The sequence below is a fragment of the Bos grunniens genome, chromosome 4, assembly GCF_055505025.1.
Source record: "Bos grunniens cultivar Pamir isolate PY7600 chromosome 4, Bosgru_T2T1.0, whole genome shotgun sequence".
NCBI classification, from domain to species: domain Eukaryota; kingdom Metazoa; phylum Chordata; class Mammalia; order Artiodactyla; family Bovidae; genus Bos; species Bos grunniens.
This window is the reverse complement of record NC_141168.1, coordinates 51,318,360-51,335,759: the sequence shown is the minus strand read 5'-3', so window position 1 is coordinate 51,335,759 and position 17,400 is coordinate 51,318,360. Positions and strand designations below refer to the sequence as shown.

Below are 17,400 nucleotides of genomic sequence, written 5' to 3'. Positions count from 1 at the left end.
AAGGGGTCGATATTTAGGACACCCTGGGCTGCGGTGGGGGTGGGGATACGGCGGAGGAATTTACAAGGAAAGGAAAATATTAGGGAGGAGGGGGCTGAGGCGGCCTGGACCGGCCACGTCGGAGTTCATTGTGTCGGCCACTTCCCTCTTCCGGCGCGAGCAGAGGAAGGGGCACCCGGTGCCTCTCTGCGCGGCTCCGCAGCCTCTTTCTCCGGGAGAGCCTGGCATTTGCGGGTTTTCGCCTGGGACAGGGATGTATCAGGGTTTGGGGGGATTACTGGAACTGTTGGGGAGGATGAAGGAAAAACAGAAGATGGAAGCGACCGATGCCGCCCGCCTGCCCTCGCCGCCAGGGAAGAGGGCTAATGAGAAACACACTCTTGCAGGCACAATGTTCACACGTGAATTTAATTACCCCCTTTTAGGGGTCGCCTCTTTCTGTTCGGATTGGGGGTAGGTTTTGTTTTTATTTTTTTCCCCAATTAACATACAGGCCGAGGTCTTTTACCTCTGTAAGACTCTAAGGAGTAAGAAATACCTTCCTCAATTTGGCCAAGCTAAGAAACAGGATTAAAAGTCAATGCCCTGTGCCCCTCCCTGTTTTAATTTCTAGCCCTGGACTTGATCTGCAGCCCCGAGTTTTAGGCCTTGTAACTGCCGAGCCGAGGGTCGAGTGGGTAACCTAGGCGGGTCCGGGATAGTGGTCAGAAAGGAAGGAACCCAGAAGGACTCATACGGGGGCCCCAGAGGCTAACCGCTCCGGAGCCGGCTTCCCAGCTACTAGAGCCAAGGGGTCTCTTAGGCGGAGCTGCTTTTTCGCCAGCAAACTCGCCTTTCATTGATCCTGCCTCGTGTTTTTTCGCAGTTCGGGTTCAGGGAATGCGACGAGGCTTGCAGAGCTCAGCGTTAGGGCCTCCAAGGTCGGAACACACGGCTGGGACGCTTGTTGGGTCCGCCCGGGGTGTGGATAGTGATTCCGGCGGACCGCGAGCTGGGCGCGCTGGTCGTGCGTGTACGCGGAGATGGAGCCGAGCGCGCGGCACAATCAGGTCCTCAAATCCGTGGCCCCAGGGAAGACTGGCCACTCTCTCCCTGGCCGCTCCTCGGTGGGGCCCTCGCTGGAGGCTCAGCGGCGATTTTGGGAGCTGCCCGGGCGCCCTGCGCTCCAGTCGGGCAGATGCCGGAGGGGAGTTCACAGTTGGTGCTGCCTTCTCTGTGGCCTGTCCCTGTCCAGCGCGCTCCGGAAGAGGTGGTGGTGGCTCAGTCTGGGACGGATACTGCGTTGAATTTGACTTTTCTCGACCAGCCCCGGGTAAACTCTCATCTCTAGGGATCGCAAGGATTATTTACAGGGAGCTCGCCAACCAAACACAACAGTCTAATTTAACCTTTCCAAGTCCTCGTAAATTTTTACAGCTGCGAGTCACGAGGAGGCAAACGAATCTGTTGGTCGTTCCCAACTTCCCACCAGCCTGTGTGGCTTCTGAACAATAACTCCTTATGAAATATCATAAATATAGATTTAAATACAGTAGAGCGAGAATGCGATTTGGCTGCCTTTTTATGGCTTCAATTATTGTCTAATTTTATGTGAGGGGCTCTGCTGGCCGCACTCGCGCGCGGGACCCGCGTCTTGCTGATGGCGTGATTAATTGTGATATAAAATAGTCCGCTTAAGAAGTGTGTGTCTGGTGGTGGCGGTGGGAGGGGAGGGAGTACAGAGGCAAGGCCAGATTTGATCTTTTAATCTTCGTTGGCCACAATTAAAACAAACCCGATCGCGGAGCGCCACGATCCCTTTGCATAAAAACATATGGCTTTTGCTATAAAAATTATGACTGCAAAACACCGGGCCATTAATAGCGTGCGGAGTGATTTACGCGTTATTGTTCTGCCGGGCGGGCACGTGACGCGCGCGGCCAATGGGGGCGCGGGCGCCGGCAACTTATTAGGTGACTGTACTTCCCCCCCCCTTGGTGCCACCAAGTTGTTACATGAAATCTGCAGTTTCATAATTTCCGCGGGTCGGGCCGGGCCGGCCGGGCGCGGGGCACGGCGATGGCCACCACCGGGGCCCTTGGCAACTACTACGTGGACTCATTCCTGCTGGGCGCCGATGCCGCGGATGAGCTGGGCGCGGGCCGCTACGCACCGGGAGCCTTGGGCCAGCCCCCCAGGCAGGCCGCGGCGCTGGCCGAGCACCCCGACTTCAGCCCTTGCAGCTTCCAGTCCAAGGCGGCGGTGTTTGGCGCCTCGTGGAACCCGGTGCACCCGGCGGGCCCCAACGCGGTGCCCGCGGCCGTGTATCACCACCATCACCACCACCCCTATGTGCACCCCCAGGCGCCCGTGGCGGCGGCGGCGCCGGACGGCAGGTACATGCGCTCCTGGCTGGAGCCCACGCCCGGCGCGCTCTCCTTCGCGGGCTTGCCCTCCAGCCGGCCTTATGGCATTAAACCTGAACCGCTGTCGGCCAGAAGGGGTGACTGTCCCACGCTTGACACTCACACTTTGTCCCTGACTGACTATGCTTGTGGTTCTCCTCCAGTTGATAGAGAAAAACAGCCCAGCGAAGGCGCCTTCTCCGAAAACAATCCTGAGAATGAGAGCGGCGGAGACAAGCCCCCCATCGATCCCAGTAAGTGTCTCCTCCTTCCAGGCCGGCCACCGCCTCCACGCCGGCCACCCGGATCTGCCGGCCCTCCAGCTTTCTCCGGAGCCTGCCTTCGCCTTCGCTGGGAGCCTCCTGAGCAAAGGCCGGGAGCCAGAAGTTGCTGTTTAGGAAGCCTCCTCGGATGGGGCCCCCCAAGTCCAGAAAGCAGTGACAAGCCGGCCTGCCGGGCTTCGGGGGAGGGGAGGCGGCGGCTGCCTGGAGAGGGGGCGGGGCAGGCGCTGCGGGACGACCCGAGACCTGGTGACCCTCTCCTTGGCTTGCCCGGGACCAAGACAGAAATACTCTGGGCGAGATTCTTCGAAAGCAACGCGTCAGAGAAAGCCTTTTGTGCGGCTAGATTGTCCGGGAGCGGCGGTAGCAACTGCAGCCCGGGCAGCCTGACCCGGGACTCTGGGGAAGACGGCCGATTCTCTCCACTTCTTGCTTCAGCCAGTGGCGGCGTAAACCCTGCCCAAGATGCGGCTGCAGGCGACCGGGACGCGAGGGTCCCCGTGCTAGATTATTCAAATAAACTGGAGAAGTGATCTACGGCCTTGGGGTGCCTAGGGGCGCCATACCGGCCTGGCCAGCTCCCACAGCCTTCCAGGGAGGTCAAAATAAGGAATGGGGAGAGTAGATGGAAAGGTGGGAAGGAAAGAGTCAGTAAGAAGGAGAATAGAATATTAAGCTTGCTAAGGAACACATGGCAGCGTGGTTTCCTCCTGTGTGGCAAGAAAGAGATCTGTTTGTAAATTTCACTTCTTACACAACGTGTGGAGAGTGGGAGGAAGCAGAGGAGGGGAAAGGAAGACAGAGGAGGAGAAAGAAGGGTCTGGGGTGGGTGGGGGGAGCCGAGGTTTTCTGGCGTGCAATTGTAAGTGACCGTCCCTGCGTCTGTCTGCCAGGGTTCCATTGTATCCGAGGCTCGGCTGCCTTCCCTAACCAGTTCAGCAGCGTCCTGCACTTTGGCTGAAGACCCCAGGAGTTTTCCTAGCCCCCAGCGGAGGGGGGTGGGTGTGCTTATTCACCTCCTAAATCCCCCCCTCTCTGTCCCCCACCCGCAGGTAACCCGGCTGCCAACTGGCTCCACGCTCGCTCCACGCGGAAGAAACGCTGCCCCTATACAAAACACCAAACGCTGGAACTAGAGAAGGAATTTCTGTTCAACATGTACCTCACCCGGGACCGCAGGTACGAGGTGGCCCGACTGCTCAACCTTACGGAGAGGCAGGTCAAGATCTGGTTCCAGAACCGCAGGATGAAAATGAAGAAAATCAACAAGGACCGAGCAAAAGACGAGTGATGCGACTCGAGTTCATTTAGAAAAGAGAGAGTGAGCTAGAGAGAAAGAATTGCCCGTCCTCTTCTCCTATCCCCACCCAACCCCACCCCACCCCAGCCTCCACCACCCTAAAAAGGCGGTTGGAAACTCCAGGCCTCATGTCCTAGGCAAACCCTGTTCAGGCTGGTTCCTTGGCCTGCCACTTTGATGGAGGAGGTATTGTAAGCTTTCCATTTTCTATAAGATTAAAAAAAAAAAAAAAAAAGGCGGGGGCATTAGCGCTGATGGCTCTATGTGCTAGCTTGTATATATTAAAAAAAAAAAAAAATCTACCTGTTCCTGACTTCAAACAAACAAAAAAAACTACCTTTTTATAATGCACAACTATTGACGGCGGGCTGTATAGTTTTTAGACTGTGTGTAGTTAATTTAATTTGCTCTTTGTGCGGCAGAGCGATCTGCCCAGATACTTGAATACTGTGTTTTATTGTGGTAATTATGTTTTGTGACTCAAACTTCTGTGATGGGTGATGCACCCGTTGTGATTGTGAAAGCTAGAATTCAATTTGAACTCAGGTTGTTTATGAGGGGAGAAAGCAGTTGCATAGAGTATAGCTCTGTAGTGGAATATGTCTTCTGTGTAACTAGGCTGTTAACCTTTGATTGTAAACTAGCTGTAAGGATTTCCCAGTGACATAAAATTTTAAAACAAAAAAAGAAAGCGTTCTCTGGGATGCATAGATTCATGATTTTCTCCATTCTTGAAATGCGGATATTTTAGTTTCTACATGCTCTCTAGACCTATCTCGTCCATTGTATATATATAATCCACATATTAAAGAAAAAGTAAACAAGCTTGAATATTGTTTTTGCACCAGTGAGGAAATTTGGAGCTATACTACGTATGTGCAGATGGTTACTACCTATGGTTTACGTTTAATTTTAATTGGGGGAAAAATGAATGCTTATTGTAATGGAGTTAATTTTATTGATAATAAATTATACACTATGAAACCGCCATTGGGCTACTGTAGATTTGTATCCTTGATGAATCTGGGGTTTCCATCAGGCTGAACGCACACTGTATATTTTGCAATAGTTACCTCAAGGCCTACTGACCAAATCGTTGTGTTGAAATGATATTTAACTTTTTGCCAATAAAATATATTGATTCTTTTTTAATTTTTGCGGGTCAGCTCTTTGCACCTTCTTCTCCGGGGCAGGGGAGCCTGGGTAGTCTGGGGGGTGGCAGACGGGCTGAAATGAAGGACAGAGCTCAGCTGTGTCTCTGGCTTGGGAGTATGAACCTGCTGCAGCCAGACCCAGGCGGCCCTCCGCTCTGCCTCCCCCGCCGGCTGCCTGCCGACTGCAGGCAGCGAGCAGAGGAAGGGTGAACAACAAGAGGCGGAGAGGCCCTGCTCCCGGCTTTGTGTCCGGTTGCGGGACTGCGGGGAGGCTTCAGAAAAGTTGGTCGGTCTGGGATGTCGCTTACGGCTGTCCAGTGGCTGGGAATGGCTATTCTTTCGTTTTGGCGCCCCAAGAATTCCCCAAACCCGGGTCCACCGCGACTGGAGGGGGCCCTGGATCTTCCCTGGCGGGGTGGGTAGGGGGAGCTGGGAAGGCGGTGGCAGGACCGAGAGCTGCCTCCTAAGGCCTCTACCAGGAGGGAATCTGGAGCCCGGTCGCCCCAACGTGGCCGCGGGCACGGACAGTTGGTGGCTCCCAGGGGACTGGATTTTGCCTGCGCCCCCGCACCCCGCCCCCCGCATCCTGCCAGGCTGGCCCGCCCCGAACACCTCTCCCAAGCACAAGTCCTGACAGAGGCAGAGCCCAGGCAACTGACCAGCCCCGAGCGCCATAAAAGAAAATGAGGGCTGTTACCGTTTATGGGGTGTAAAGGGCTGCGGGGGGAACGGCCACAACTTCGGAGGCCCGAGCGCCTTCTAGATGTGGCGGAGGGTTCAGCCTCCTACCCCACTTTTCTTTTCTCGCCTCCCCGCCCCTCGCCCTCGATTTCTGCAAAGTTATCTGTGTTTGGGCGCGGAAAAGGGGAACGGGGACAACGGAGGATGGGGCGTCCGCTCACCCCCACCCCCACCCTGCCGCCAGGTTGGGACGCCCTCTGTTGTTGCAGACAGAGGAAACTTCAAAGAATGGGCAGTGAGGGTGTGCCATAAAGGCCGGGTCTGCGAACTGTCTGGAATTCGGCCCTTAATGGGTTTACAACTGTCCAACCCCAATTAAGATTTTCCACCAAAGCCCTTTCATTTGTTGGCTCTGTCTGCCGCCGATAAACCAGCTGCGGAAACAGCTCTTTTTTTTATGGGCACTGCCCTCTCGGCAGTGTAGATTCCGGGCTCCGTGCAGACCCCCCGGGGATGGGCCCTTGCCCGGCTTGGAAAGTGGTACCCCCGACCCGCGGCGGCTGCTGACGAAGTTCAGGCCGGGGCTGGGCTGCAGTGTCAAGGCACGGCCAGCAGATGGCAGTATGGCTCCACGCAAGAGGCACCGGCGCCGCCATCTCCCGCCGCCGCGACCCTGGGAAGTTCCTAAGATGTCGACTTGATGCAAGCTCTTCTGGAATGGGAGCCCCAGATTTGAACGAACGGCTGTCGTATATTTTCGGTGCCGCTCACGCATGGCCAGAAGCCTCGCTGGGAAACAAAAAAAGCAAGCGGCGGGGTCTCGCCTGATCGGCACAGGTCGCGCCCTCTTCGCTCCGCTCCCCATCCTGGGCAGGGGGCCTAGGGCTGCGGTGCTGCCGCTGTCCCGAGGCTGCGGGGCGGTCGCGGGGACCGATCTAGGGTGACCGTTCCCACCCCGGGACAAGCCTCGGGGCCTCACGACACTCGGAGAACGCGACCGACCGGCGGACAGACACCAGGACTAAGGCCTACAGCCCGTGGACCTGGTGACCCTCCAGAGGGCGCGCAGAGGGCATACACAGTGGCCAAGGGTCCTGTGGCGACCCGAGAGACCCCCCGAAGGCTGCGTCCCGGTGCAGGGAGAGTCAGCACTCGCAGGCGAGCCAGGACCCCGGGACTCGGCCGCCTTAAAAACGTCACGGTACAATCAGGCGGCTGAGAACTGGGCGTAAAGGCATTCTTGGTAATTGTCTAGTGTGGGTCTGGAAGGATGGGGAATCCTGGGACCCGGACCAGAAACTGCTTTGGTTATTCTAAAATACATGATATTTAAAATAATTATATTTACATCCCAGCTCCAGGACAGGAGTTCACGTGGTGAAAGCCGCCCTTGCTTTCTCTCGTCTCCGAATTTCCTGGGTAGTGGAGGCACCAAGGCTACTCTGGCGTCCGTCCCCAGCTTAAGAGGCGAGGAGGGGGAGAGAGGGGAACCCCAATCCCATTCGAGCCTACCCTCGACCCTGGGCGGGGGTATATGCCTTAGACCCTAACAGGAGGAGGCCGGGTGCGTTCCTGCGTTTTCGAGGATCAGCCCCGGGTGCAGAATAGTTTCAGAAGGAAAATGCAAAAGCAAACAGGGAACCCCTCCGAAGCACTCCTGAGCCCTGTGAATACGCCACGCGGTGCGTTTATTTGGGTTGTAATAATCTCCGCCAAGCCCACAAAATGTTTACAACCTACATCTCGGCGCTGTACACGCTGTAAAACCCAGTACTGCGTTTTTTTGGCTGACATCTCCTGGGCGTCACTACCCGTGTGTCTCTCTCCCCTCTCTTTTCTGTTTATATACACACGTTGGTATTACAGACACACGCCTTCATTATATTTCCTTACTTAATACATAAAATTTCACAGCCTTTGGTGAAAGAGGTTTTATAGCTTCCCCAAGAGTCGCCCGTGGCCGTGTCTCCAAGCCGCAGATACAAAGCTCGATTTACGTAACTTTAAATAAACGGCGAAGGAGCAGATCGGTGGTTACCGGTCACGGAGGCCCCAGGTAGGTCCAAGCCTGTCGGGAACTCAGAGGCCTCGTGGACTGCCCGGGGTAAGGCCTCTCTTGCCCTTGGCCGGCGGGTGTCTGGGAGGCGCGCAGATGGGACCCCGCGTCCTCCGGAGCGCCTCTGCACTCGTCAGGGATGAGTCGCTGTTCGAGTTGCGATGGAAGACTGAGCATTGGGTGCATAAGAGGCGCGCAACCCGAGCGCGGGGTGCCTGTGGCAACGTTTATAGAAGCAAATCTTCAGCCGCCCGACTCCTGGCAGGCTCCACTCACCGCCCCAGAGCTGGGTTTACCTTCTTAGCTGGATTTCAATATCGAGGACTTTTTGGTAAAGAGAAGCAAGGGAAACACTTTGCTAGGTAGGTAGGACCCCAGCTCCAGGAGAGCCCTAGGAAAAAGTCTTTATCTAAAGACCACTCGGCTGATAAGAAACCCGCCTTCACGTGGCCTGCTTCAGGTTGAGCGTCAACGAGTATTTGTATGAATATTATCACATTTAATCCAGCGCATGTGTCTGTTTGGCCAAATAAATAGAAAACCGGAGGCTCAAGAACACGCGTTTAAAGAGGCCATATTTGAAAGCCTGGTGTTGTCTGGCTTTTACGTTTTAAAACCCCGCTGCTGAAGGCAAGAGAGGAGAGAGAAGCTCAGAAACGAAAGAGAGGTTTCAGCACCCGTGGGGCTCGGCCGGGTTCGCTGACTTGGGCTCAAAAGGACTGAAGTCTTGCTGGCAGTATCTGGATCCTCTTTGGCCCAGGAGGAGGATCAGTGCGTTCTGCCAGGACGGCTTGGACCTACTCCCGACAAAACTCGGGCAGGGATGAGCTTGTGGCACGGGCTCCCAGACCCCTTGGCTGGGAACGGGCCCTTTCCTGTGCTCCCAGAAATCGCTCCCCCTCGGTCTGTCGGGTCGCCCCACTAGGGCAGGTTCTACTACAAACGCCATAGCTGTTGGCTGCTCCAGCCCCCGGAGTCTAGACAGACGGCGGCGGCAGAGCCGGTCTTTCTCTTTGCATCTTGCTCTGTGTCACCCGAGGAACAATTTATTGGTCTAAAGCTGTCTAATTCCGCTTCTTTGATCTCCTAGCCTTTTTTGTTTGTTTGGTCTTTCTTTAATTTTCTTAGGTTTTTATTTCCTGCCAGAAAGTAATGTTATTTGGAATATTTGTTTTTTTCATTCCTACCAGTCTTACTCCCTCCATTCCCCAACGGGGACACACTGTCACCCTGGTCCTCCATAAAGGGCATCCCTGGATATTGCCACACCATAGCCCCTGCGCCCCCAGGGGGAACCACCAGGCACCCACCTGCTCAGACAGCCCCCACTGCCCCACCTATGCCTCAGGCCGTCCACTAGGCCAGAGCTGGGACTCCGTTTTCATCCAAGCGTGAACCCTCCTGCCACCTTTTGTGCTTCTGGAACCCCCTGAGAGCGAGCGGTGAACGGGATGGCCTGAACCCTCTGAAAGTGATGGGAAGTGCTTTGTACACAAGGAATCAAACTCTATAACTCAGAGGAGAATTTCCGGGGCAATTCCATTGTGAGGTCGGGTTTATGGTGTGCAATCGAGCTGAGCAGTAAAAGGCGTACTGACCCAGCCGCTGGGCTTCCATCGCTGTCTGGGCAGTTTATGAGGCATATAGGGGAAGGGTCGCCCCACCACCCTCTAGGGTGCTCCAACCCTGCCCCAGAGATTGGAGGCTTGGGAAAGTAAGGTCTTAGAGTGGGGGCCCTGGGTGGGAGTGAGTGAGACTACTTTGTGCTTCAGTCTTGGAAAAGTAAAGCTAGTCCTTGGAAAGGTGAAGCTGCCAGAGCTGGGTGCCCTTTTGGAAAAGGTCTGAAAGGGGAGGGGGGGTCTCCTCTTTTGTTTGGGGGTCTCCAAAAGAAATGGAGAAACGTAGGGGTTGTGGTCCCCAGGCCCCTGGGGCCTCTCTTCTCTTCAAATTGGCTCTAAAGCATGTTTGGCTCCCAGGCATCCAGGCCCAAGAGAAGGTAGCCGAGGCCCAGGAATGTCCCCAGTGAAGGTTACCAGAAACCTTATAGTAACATTGGCACCTGGAAAGGTGTGGGCCTGAGGTCCCAACAAGCTGGAGGAAAGAGATTTGGTTCCGTCTGAGCGAAGAGGAACCAAGAGTTGCAGGGAGGACAAAAGAGTGTCCACGCATGTCTTCGGCTGCTAGAGGCCAGCCAGGTGCCCAGGAGAGAACGCACAGAGCCTGACAGGCCAGCGGTGTTCGGGAGGAGGGAGGGAAACCTCACGTTAATAAATCTACTGGCAAATGAGGCTCATTAATAGATAAATATTTCACTGTTTCCTTTAGGCGGATAAACAGTGCGCCGCCGATTAAAGAAAGGAAGCTGGGAGACCTTGACTTTATTCCAACCACATGGTTCCAGTCAGCGGTGGCCTTCTTGCTGCAGCAGAAAGCGACGCTGCGTTGGCCCCATCTGGATCGGCCCCATCTGGATCGGAGTCTAATTCGGCCTCTGGCCCACTGGACTTGGGACGGGGAACGTAGGCAAAGAGTCGATTTGCCCAGAGCTGAAACTTGTCCGCTTGGCCACCGAGTAGAGGGCCGGTACTTGGGAGCGCAGAGACCTTCCCTGGGTTGGGTGAGTGGGCAGAAACGAGGGGCAGGGAGGACCCGCCAGCTTGGTTTAGCGTCCGGGAATAAGCAAGGAAGGGACTGCGCCCGGCCGGTTCCACGCGGCCTCTGCCGGCCAGGGGTCCGGGCTGGCGGCGAGCGGAGCCTCCACGCAGTGCCTTGGGAGTTCCTTTTCCCGCGGGATGCGCCAGGCCGGCCGGGCGCGAACAGATTCGTTGGCCACAGATTTGAACCTCTTTCCCTTCCATTCTAGGCTGCCGCGGGCCCAGCCGAGCGAGACCACCTGTGAGGGCGGCTGAGATTGGCGGAGGCGGTCATGTGGGCGGTCACGTGCTGCGGCGAGCTCCGTCCAAAAGAAAATGGGGTTTGGTGTAAATCTGGGGGTGTAATGTTATCATATATCACGCTACCTCGTAAAACCGACACTGAAAGCTGCCGGACAACAAATCACAGGTCAAAATTATGAGTTCTTCGTATTATGTGAACGCGCTTTTTAGCAAATATACGGCGGGGGCTTCTCTGTTCCAAAATGCCGAGCCGACTTCTTGCTCCTTTGCGCCCAACTCGCAGAGAAGCGGCTATGGGGCGGCCGCCGGCGCCTTCCCTTCGACTGTACCGGGCTTGTACAATGTCAACAGCCCCCTCTATCAGAACCCCTTCGCGTCTGGCTACGGCCTGGGTGCCGACGCCTACGGCAACCTGCCCTGTGCCTCTTACGACCAAAACATCCCGGGGCTCTGCAGTGACCTCGCCAAAGGCGCCTGCGACAAGGCAGACGAAGGCGCGCTGCACGGCTCGGCCGAGGCCAATTTCCGCATTTACCCCTGGATGCGGTCTTCAGGTAGGCGCAGCCGCTAGGCGGGCCGGGTGGGCGGGCGGACTGGGAGCTGGGAGCGCCGGGCTGGGGGAGCGGAGCGCGGAACGAGGCGGCTGCGAGCCGGCGGCCCCTTGACTCCTGGCGGCGCTGCCTTTCTGGTTTTAATTAGAGCCGAGGCGCCATAGCAAGGAGAGCTCCTAGCATTGTATGTAAATGAGGCTCATAAAACTTTTTATGGCCCAATTAATGGGTTCGATCCTCGTAAATTTATTTAACTCTATTTGCCTTGGAATCTCAACATTAAGTTGGTTTGTTCGCTATTCTCGTATTCTCTTTCTCCCTCCCTTTCTTCTCTCTCCCTCCTCCTTTTCCTTTCAGCCTGGCTTTTCTTCTCAAAAGCAGGGAGAGCCAAACCCTTTTGGGTCCCTTATGCGCCCCTGTGCCAGGGGCCATTTAAAGGCAGGGAGGGACGGATGAGTGGGAGTGGAGACAGAGAGCCCAGTGCCCTAGGAAGGTCTGGGGATGGGGGCGCGGGCTGCTGGGGAGGAAAGGCGCCCTTGGAGTGAGGGCCGCCGGAGAGGGTCTCCCACTTGCCTAGCTAGGCGGGGAAGCGGCTGGCTCGCCTTTGAATGGCAAAAGCGCAGCGTCTCCCACTTGCCCACACTCTATATTTACAATTTGCCTTTGTCAGGGGGAAGCAGGACATTGTGGAAGCCTAGCCGGCTGGAAAGAGCAGTTGTAAAGTTGGGATTCTGCGCCTTCCCCCCTCACAGAGCTGCCTGCGCGTCTGGCACCGCAGTCGGTGTCTTCCGCTAACACTCCCGCTCCTCCCCCAGCTCAGGTTGGGGGCGCAGGGCGGAGGGGGACTCGGACCTGGGTCAGGGCCCGGATTGAGGTGCGCGCTTCTGAATGGCAGCCGGGTTGATGCCCTGGCCTGTGTCCCTGTCGGCTTGTCTGTCCGTGTGTCCATGTGTCCATGTGTCTGCTCGCAGGGCCGGACCGAAAGCGGGGCCGCCAGACCTACACGCGCTACCAGACGCTGGAGCTGGAGAAGGAGTTCCACTTCAACCGCTACCTGACGCGGCGCCGCCGCATCGAGATCGCCCATGCGCTCTGCCTCACCGAGCGCCAGATCAAGATCTGGTTCCAGAACCGCCGCATGAAGTGGAAGAAAGAACATAAGGAGGAGAGTCCGGCCGCTTCCGGCGCCCCCGAGGGTGCCGCGCCCGCCGCCTCTGCAGCCGCCGCCGCCGCCGCTGCCGCGGACAAGGCCGATGACGAGGACGACGACGAGGAGGACGAGGACGACGACGAGGAGGAGGAGGAATGAGGCCCGGCTGCCCCCGACAGTTTGGAAAGCGTCTTTAGAGACTGATTTTATTTACAAAAGTGAAAAAAAAAATAAAAAGAAAATGTAAAAAAAAAAAACCCTACTCCCCAACCTGCACCCAATCTACCCCATTACCCACTCCAGCTCCCAATTTTTTTTTGACCGAGCAGTCACCAGACTGGGTCCCGTTGGGGATCCCCTCTGCCTCTGAGGACCCCCAACAGACACCCCCAACCCCAGGCCGACCAGCTCTGCGCTGGCACGGTTAAAATACTACCTAGCACAGGCCTCCTCCGGGAGAGGCACTCCCAAACTACCTAAGGGCCCAGCCCCAGAGGGCCTCCACTCCCAGGAAGCCCAGAAGTGTCCCAACACTGTCAGACCCCCAGCACCTCCCCCGGAACCGGCAAGGACCTGATTCTCAGTACTACCTACTCGCCCCAAACTACCTATTTTGTGCTCGCTGGCTCGCCTGCTACCTAGTGCCGAACCCTACCCCCTCCTCGGCCAGGCCTCTGCTGCTTCCGGCTAGTAGCCTTTGGGGTCCCTGAGGCTGCGCTGAGAATGCGCTGGGATCCGGGGACCAGGGCATTGGCTTCTATTTAAATGGAAAAATAATATATTTATTCCAAAGCATTCTAAGTGCTACAATCTAGAATCCCTCGTTCTTTGGTCTGGGCACCCCATGTTCAGGCCCATCATCCCCTCCTTCTGGAGCATTCCCAAGCTAGCTGCCTGGGCCTCTGGGTTCGCTTCTGCTTAGTAGGACCGCAGAGATGCTCCCAGCCTCCCTGCCCCTCCCCTGGCCCCTGTGTCCCACTGTCCAGCCATGTTGAATATGTGTATCCTGACTTTTCCTACAATGGCAAATATTGTATATTTGAACACGATTTTTTTTTTTTTTTTTTTTTTGGTCATTTATATAGTCTTGGAGCTCATTTGTAAGGCAATGTCCTGACTTGGGAAGGATGTGTTAATGGGGTGGCTTTGTAGCATGGTGTGTTGTCTTGAGCTAACTCTATAGCTGGTGAGGGGACTGATGCCCTCGCCAGCGCTCTTCATCTCCTGTGTTGTCCTGTGTCCCCCCTCATCCCTCTCAGCTCTAGCCTGGGCTTCCAGGAACGGGAAGGTACATTTTCCTACACTTTCCGTCTTGCCCAGTTAACAGTGTTTTATGTAACAGAAAAATAAAGATGCTTGATGACAAAGAACTGTGGACTGCCTTATCTGGGAGTTGCAGTGTGCTGGGGAAGAGAGGGTGAAGCATGTCTGGAGAGCAAGCCCTGGCTAGGTCTGTATGGCCAAAGGGGCTTTGGGACAGCAAAAATGGAAGGAGGGATAGGGTTCAAGTGCTGGTTGCCATGTATTAGTGTATATGCCTGTTGAATCCCTTTTTGCGTGGATCGCTATGGAGATTTATATAGGTGTGTGTGTACCTCTTTGTGTGTCTATTTTTGTGAGTCCACAATTGTATGTATTTCTGTGTCCATAATTGTGTGCACACATTTCTGTGTGTCCATAATTGTACATGTACATTTCTCTGTGTGGAGATTTTTGTCTGGTTTGGGTGTGTATACAAACATCTTCCAGATCCCTTGAAAACGGAAATCTTCGACTGATACATTATAGTCTATTCTATGAACCTCCCCCAAACCCTCCATGGATTCCACCCTTTCCTCTAAGGTTATAGAGCGGGTTCCAAAAGGTATATCGTCCTGCGACTGTTTCCGAATTCCCCAGGAGCCCTGAACCCGGCCCGGGAAAGGACGCAAGATTCAGGGCCTCTGATGCCGCCCCCAGCCCCACATTCAGGAAAAGCGAGGTGGCCCCAGAACCCAGCACTGAAGCTAAGGGGTAGAAGGGGCACTGGCCGCAGACCCCGCTGCGAAACCCTGGCAAGGGCGTCTGGATGCGGAAAAATGAGGAGCTGGGGAAGGGGCGAGGGGCGGTGGGGACAGCGCAGAACAGTGGCAGCTCGCAGGCGAAGACCTCGACTCCCGTCTCCTGCTTGGGTTGGACCGGCTTCTTATTACTCTTTTAATAAACCCCGGCACAACTGGGTCTGTAAAACCTGCGGCCCCAAGTCGGGGCCGCCTCGGTGGTAAGATGGCGCCGGTGTAGGAGCTGCCTCCTCTTAGTGATGGGGAAAGGGTCATAAATCCGTTGTTGTTTATGAAAATTTACAACTTTGCAATACAACTTTATGAGTTGTTCGGCCCTTCCATTGGCCGCTGTCGGTCATGTGGATGGGAACCGTGAACATGAACTTTTTTATAATTTCCCTTGCGAGAATAGAGCCGCATTCTTTTGCTCCGCTCCGTCCTGCCTGCTTCGGAGCTCAGCCTTCCAGCCAGGCTCGGCTGTGCTTTGTCCAGCGATGGCGAGCGAGACGAGGCCCCGGCCCGGCCCGGCCCGGCCGCTCCCGCTGGAGGTGGGGTGTGCCCAGTTCCCGGCGCCGCGGCGGTCGCTTTGCAACTCGCAACCTGGCTAATTTCCTGCGTCCTCTAGCACCACGAAGGACAATTCGTCTCCCCGGGCTGCCCAAGCGACAGCTGTCAGAGGGACTGGAGCTTCTGGGAACCGCCATCTGAAGGTGAGACACGTGGGGAGATAGGAGCAAAGGTGGTGAGAAGGCAGCGGGCGCCGGCGGCATTGGGGGAGGGCACCCCAGGGCGGCGCTGAAAGGGGGCAGACCTAACCCTCTCCCACACACTCACCTGATCACACACGCACCCCCCATCACACACACACACACACACACACACACACACCCTCCCTCTCCTTTCCCGCGCGTGCTCACCTTGGCAGTCGGTGCCCTCCTTCCTTCCATGCCATAGCTCCCTGGCACGGGGCAGCAGCAGCTGAGGGCTTCTCTCTCCCATTCCCCAGCGACCTCGCAGAGCCCCCAAAAGGAAATGACCCTGCACCCTGCGTTCCCCGACAGCCTCCCGGGTTTGGATTTTTTTCATTCATGACCCAATTGGCCGGATTGAATCCCCCCAATAACTGGAGACAGTTCCCGAGGTGGGAAGATGGTAAGAGAGGAAGGCAAAGTGAATTCATCGACAGGAGTTTTTATCATAGTATCTTCTATTCCTTGGGAAGCGGTTTCTAGAGAGTAAAGGTAGAATAAGCAAAAAACCAAAAACTTACTAATTCAGCCAGAGTCCTCTGCTGAGTGCCTGCTTCGCTTCGCGTGGTTTTCCGATGAGAGAGATGTCAGGAGCGCGCGGGGAGAGGGAACAGGTTCGTGGGTGGAATTCTGTGTTGAAGGAGAGGATGGGGTTAATTGTTGGGTGTTGCTTGGCGGGAAGTTTCGGTGCAGAGGATGTAGTGGTGTTATTGTGAGTGGCAGGGGCCGCAGCTAAGGTTGAAGGAAGGACACAAACCGAGTCTGGGCGATAGGGGGACCCTCCCACCCCCAACCACCTCGGCGCAGCGGGCTGACTGGCGACGGCGCTCCCCATCTCCAGAGAGAGCTGGGAGAGGACTGTGCAGCCGCCTGGGATGAGGCACGGAGGGTGCGGCGGGCGTGGGCTTGAAGGAGCCCCGTGGCGCAGAGCTGACTTGGCCTAGGTGAACCTCGGCCAGATTTGTCCCGGTAGCTTCCTGGGACAGCGAAATGACCCTGTGGTTCTGGGCCCGAGTTCTTTTTGTTTGTTTGATTTTGGTGGTTATTGTTTTCCCCACCTTAAGATAATGCCTTGGTATGCATTCGATACTTGAGAAGGGTCTGTGGACCTTGGGGACTTCCACTCGCGCCGGGGGTGGGGCGGGACGCGCTGGGGCGGATAAAGCGGCGTATTTGCATCGCGGGGCCGTGGGCTGCCCGACTGCGGCTGCCGCGGGCAGATAATTTATTGCGACCGTGCCGGGCGCTCGCTGCTGCCACGCTGTGGCCATCTCCGGAACCGACGCCAATAGCAGTCCCGCGTCTTGCAGCCTGGCGCGACTGCTGCGCGGGCCCCTCAGAGATTTCCAAGCAACCCTAGGAGAGGGGGGCGAGGGAGGACCTGAAGGGCGGCCTCCCAGGGCCTGACTGGCCGGGAACCTCCCCCGCCTTGACCGCCCTTGACGGGAGCTGGACGCCTGACTAGACTCGGGTCCTGCTCCCACCCAGCAACCATGGAGACTGGTCGCACAGGCCGCCTGGCACGTCATGGCTGCTTCTCTCCAAACTGCGCGTTCCAAGGCGCCCCAGGGGTGCACGCTGGTTTCGGGAAACGCGCCCGCTTTGGGATTTAGAAATTGGAGCTATCACTCGTAGTCCTGGGGCCTGCAGGCCTGACTGGCTATGGCAAGGAAGGCGGGCTTTGGCTCCACGCGAGGGCCTGTGACAGGCAGAGGCCGCACCTGTGTGCTATGGGCTCTGGCCTGGGCCAGGGAGTCCAGTGGACTCGGGGGCCCCGAAGGAGCCCCCCGCACGACAGCAGGCCTCCCTCCACACCCGCGGAGGTCGAGGAGCTCAGTGGGCAGCCCAGGAAAAGGGCGAAATGTGAGGCTCTGCTCACCATCCCGTCCGCCTTGAAAAGCAGCTGAAAGGTAAGTGGGTTTTCTGTGTGGCTTTGACCGAGGAAAGAGCCCTGGTGGCCATTCTCACCTTCCCAGGAGAGGCTCCCTCCAGCGTCTGGGGCTTCTATTCTTGCCTGAAAGGAGCGCTCTCGGGCGCGCGCGCTCTCTCTCTCTCTCTCTCTATATATATGCAGCTAATGCTGGTTGGAGAAATAAATTGGGCAGCTGCCAACATGATATGTACTAGCCTTGGCTAACATCTAGAGATTTCAGTG

At 56.4% G+C, this 17,400-nt stretch overlaps 2 protein-coding genes and 1 long non-coding RNA gene across 8 annotated transcripts; 2 read left to right on the top strand and 1 right to left on the bottom strand.

Moving 5' to 3' along the window:
• The first annotated feature begins 1,688 nt into the window (after positions 1 to 1,688).
• HOXA9 (homeobox A9) lies at positions 1,689 to 5,117 on the top strand. 4 transcript variants are annotated; one of them, XM_086396375.1, is made up of 3 exons: positions 1,693 to 2,375; positions 2,549 to 2,638; positions 3,718 to 5,117. In XM_086396375.1, the coding sequence occupies exons 1-3, from the start codon at positions 1,814 to 1,816 to the stop codon at positions 3,954 to 3,956; spliced, it is 891 nt and encodes a 296-aa protein (XP_086252501.1). In that variant the 5' UTR covers positions 1,693 to 1,813; the 3' UTR covers positions 3,957 to 5,117. The 4 variants fall into 4 exon arrangements, 3 of the variants coding, with proteins under 3 accessions (XP_086252500.1, XP_086252501.1, XP_086252502.1); XM_086396374.1 differs by having other exon boundaries at positions 1,689 to 2,375; positions 2,549 to 4,953; XR_015162470.1 differs by having other exon boundaries at positions 1,789 to 3,298.
• Positions 5,118 to 6,464: 1,347 nt separating this feature from the next.
• Positions 6,465 to 13,824, top strand: HOXA7 (homeobox A7). Its single transcript, XM_086396369.1, has 4 exons — positions 6,465 to 7,043; positions 10,182 to 10,473; positions 10,720 to 11,307; positions 12,276 to 13,824. Exons 3-4 carry the CDS (start codon positions 10,929 to 10,931, stop codon positions 12,611 to 12,613), a joined length of 717 nt encoding a protein of 238 aa, XP_086252495.1. The 5' UTR covers positions 6,465 to 7,043; positions 10,182 to 10,473; positions 10,720 to 10,928; the 3' UTR covers positions 12,614 to 13,824.
• A 943-nt stretch (positions 13,825 to 14,767) lies between these two features.
• On the bottom strand, positions 14,768 to 17,294 carry LOC147374123 (uncharacterized). 3 transcript variants are annotated; one of them, XR_015162467.1, is made up of 3 exons: positions 17,214 to 17,294; positions 15,767 to 15,875; positions 14,768 to 15,200 (listed from the first exon to the last, which is right to left on the bottom strand). It is a non-coding gene; the product is annotated as an uncharacterized LOC147374123 (long non-coding RNA). The 3 variants fall into 3 exon arrangements; XR_015162468.1 differs by lacking the exon at positions 17,214 to 17,294 and adding an exon at positions 16,304 to 16,448; XR_015162466.1 differs by lacking the exon at positions 17,214 to 17,294 and having other exon boundaries at positions 15,767 to 16,037.
• Positions 17,295 to 17,400: the final 106 nt, after the last annotated feature.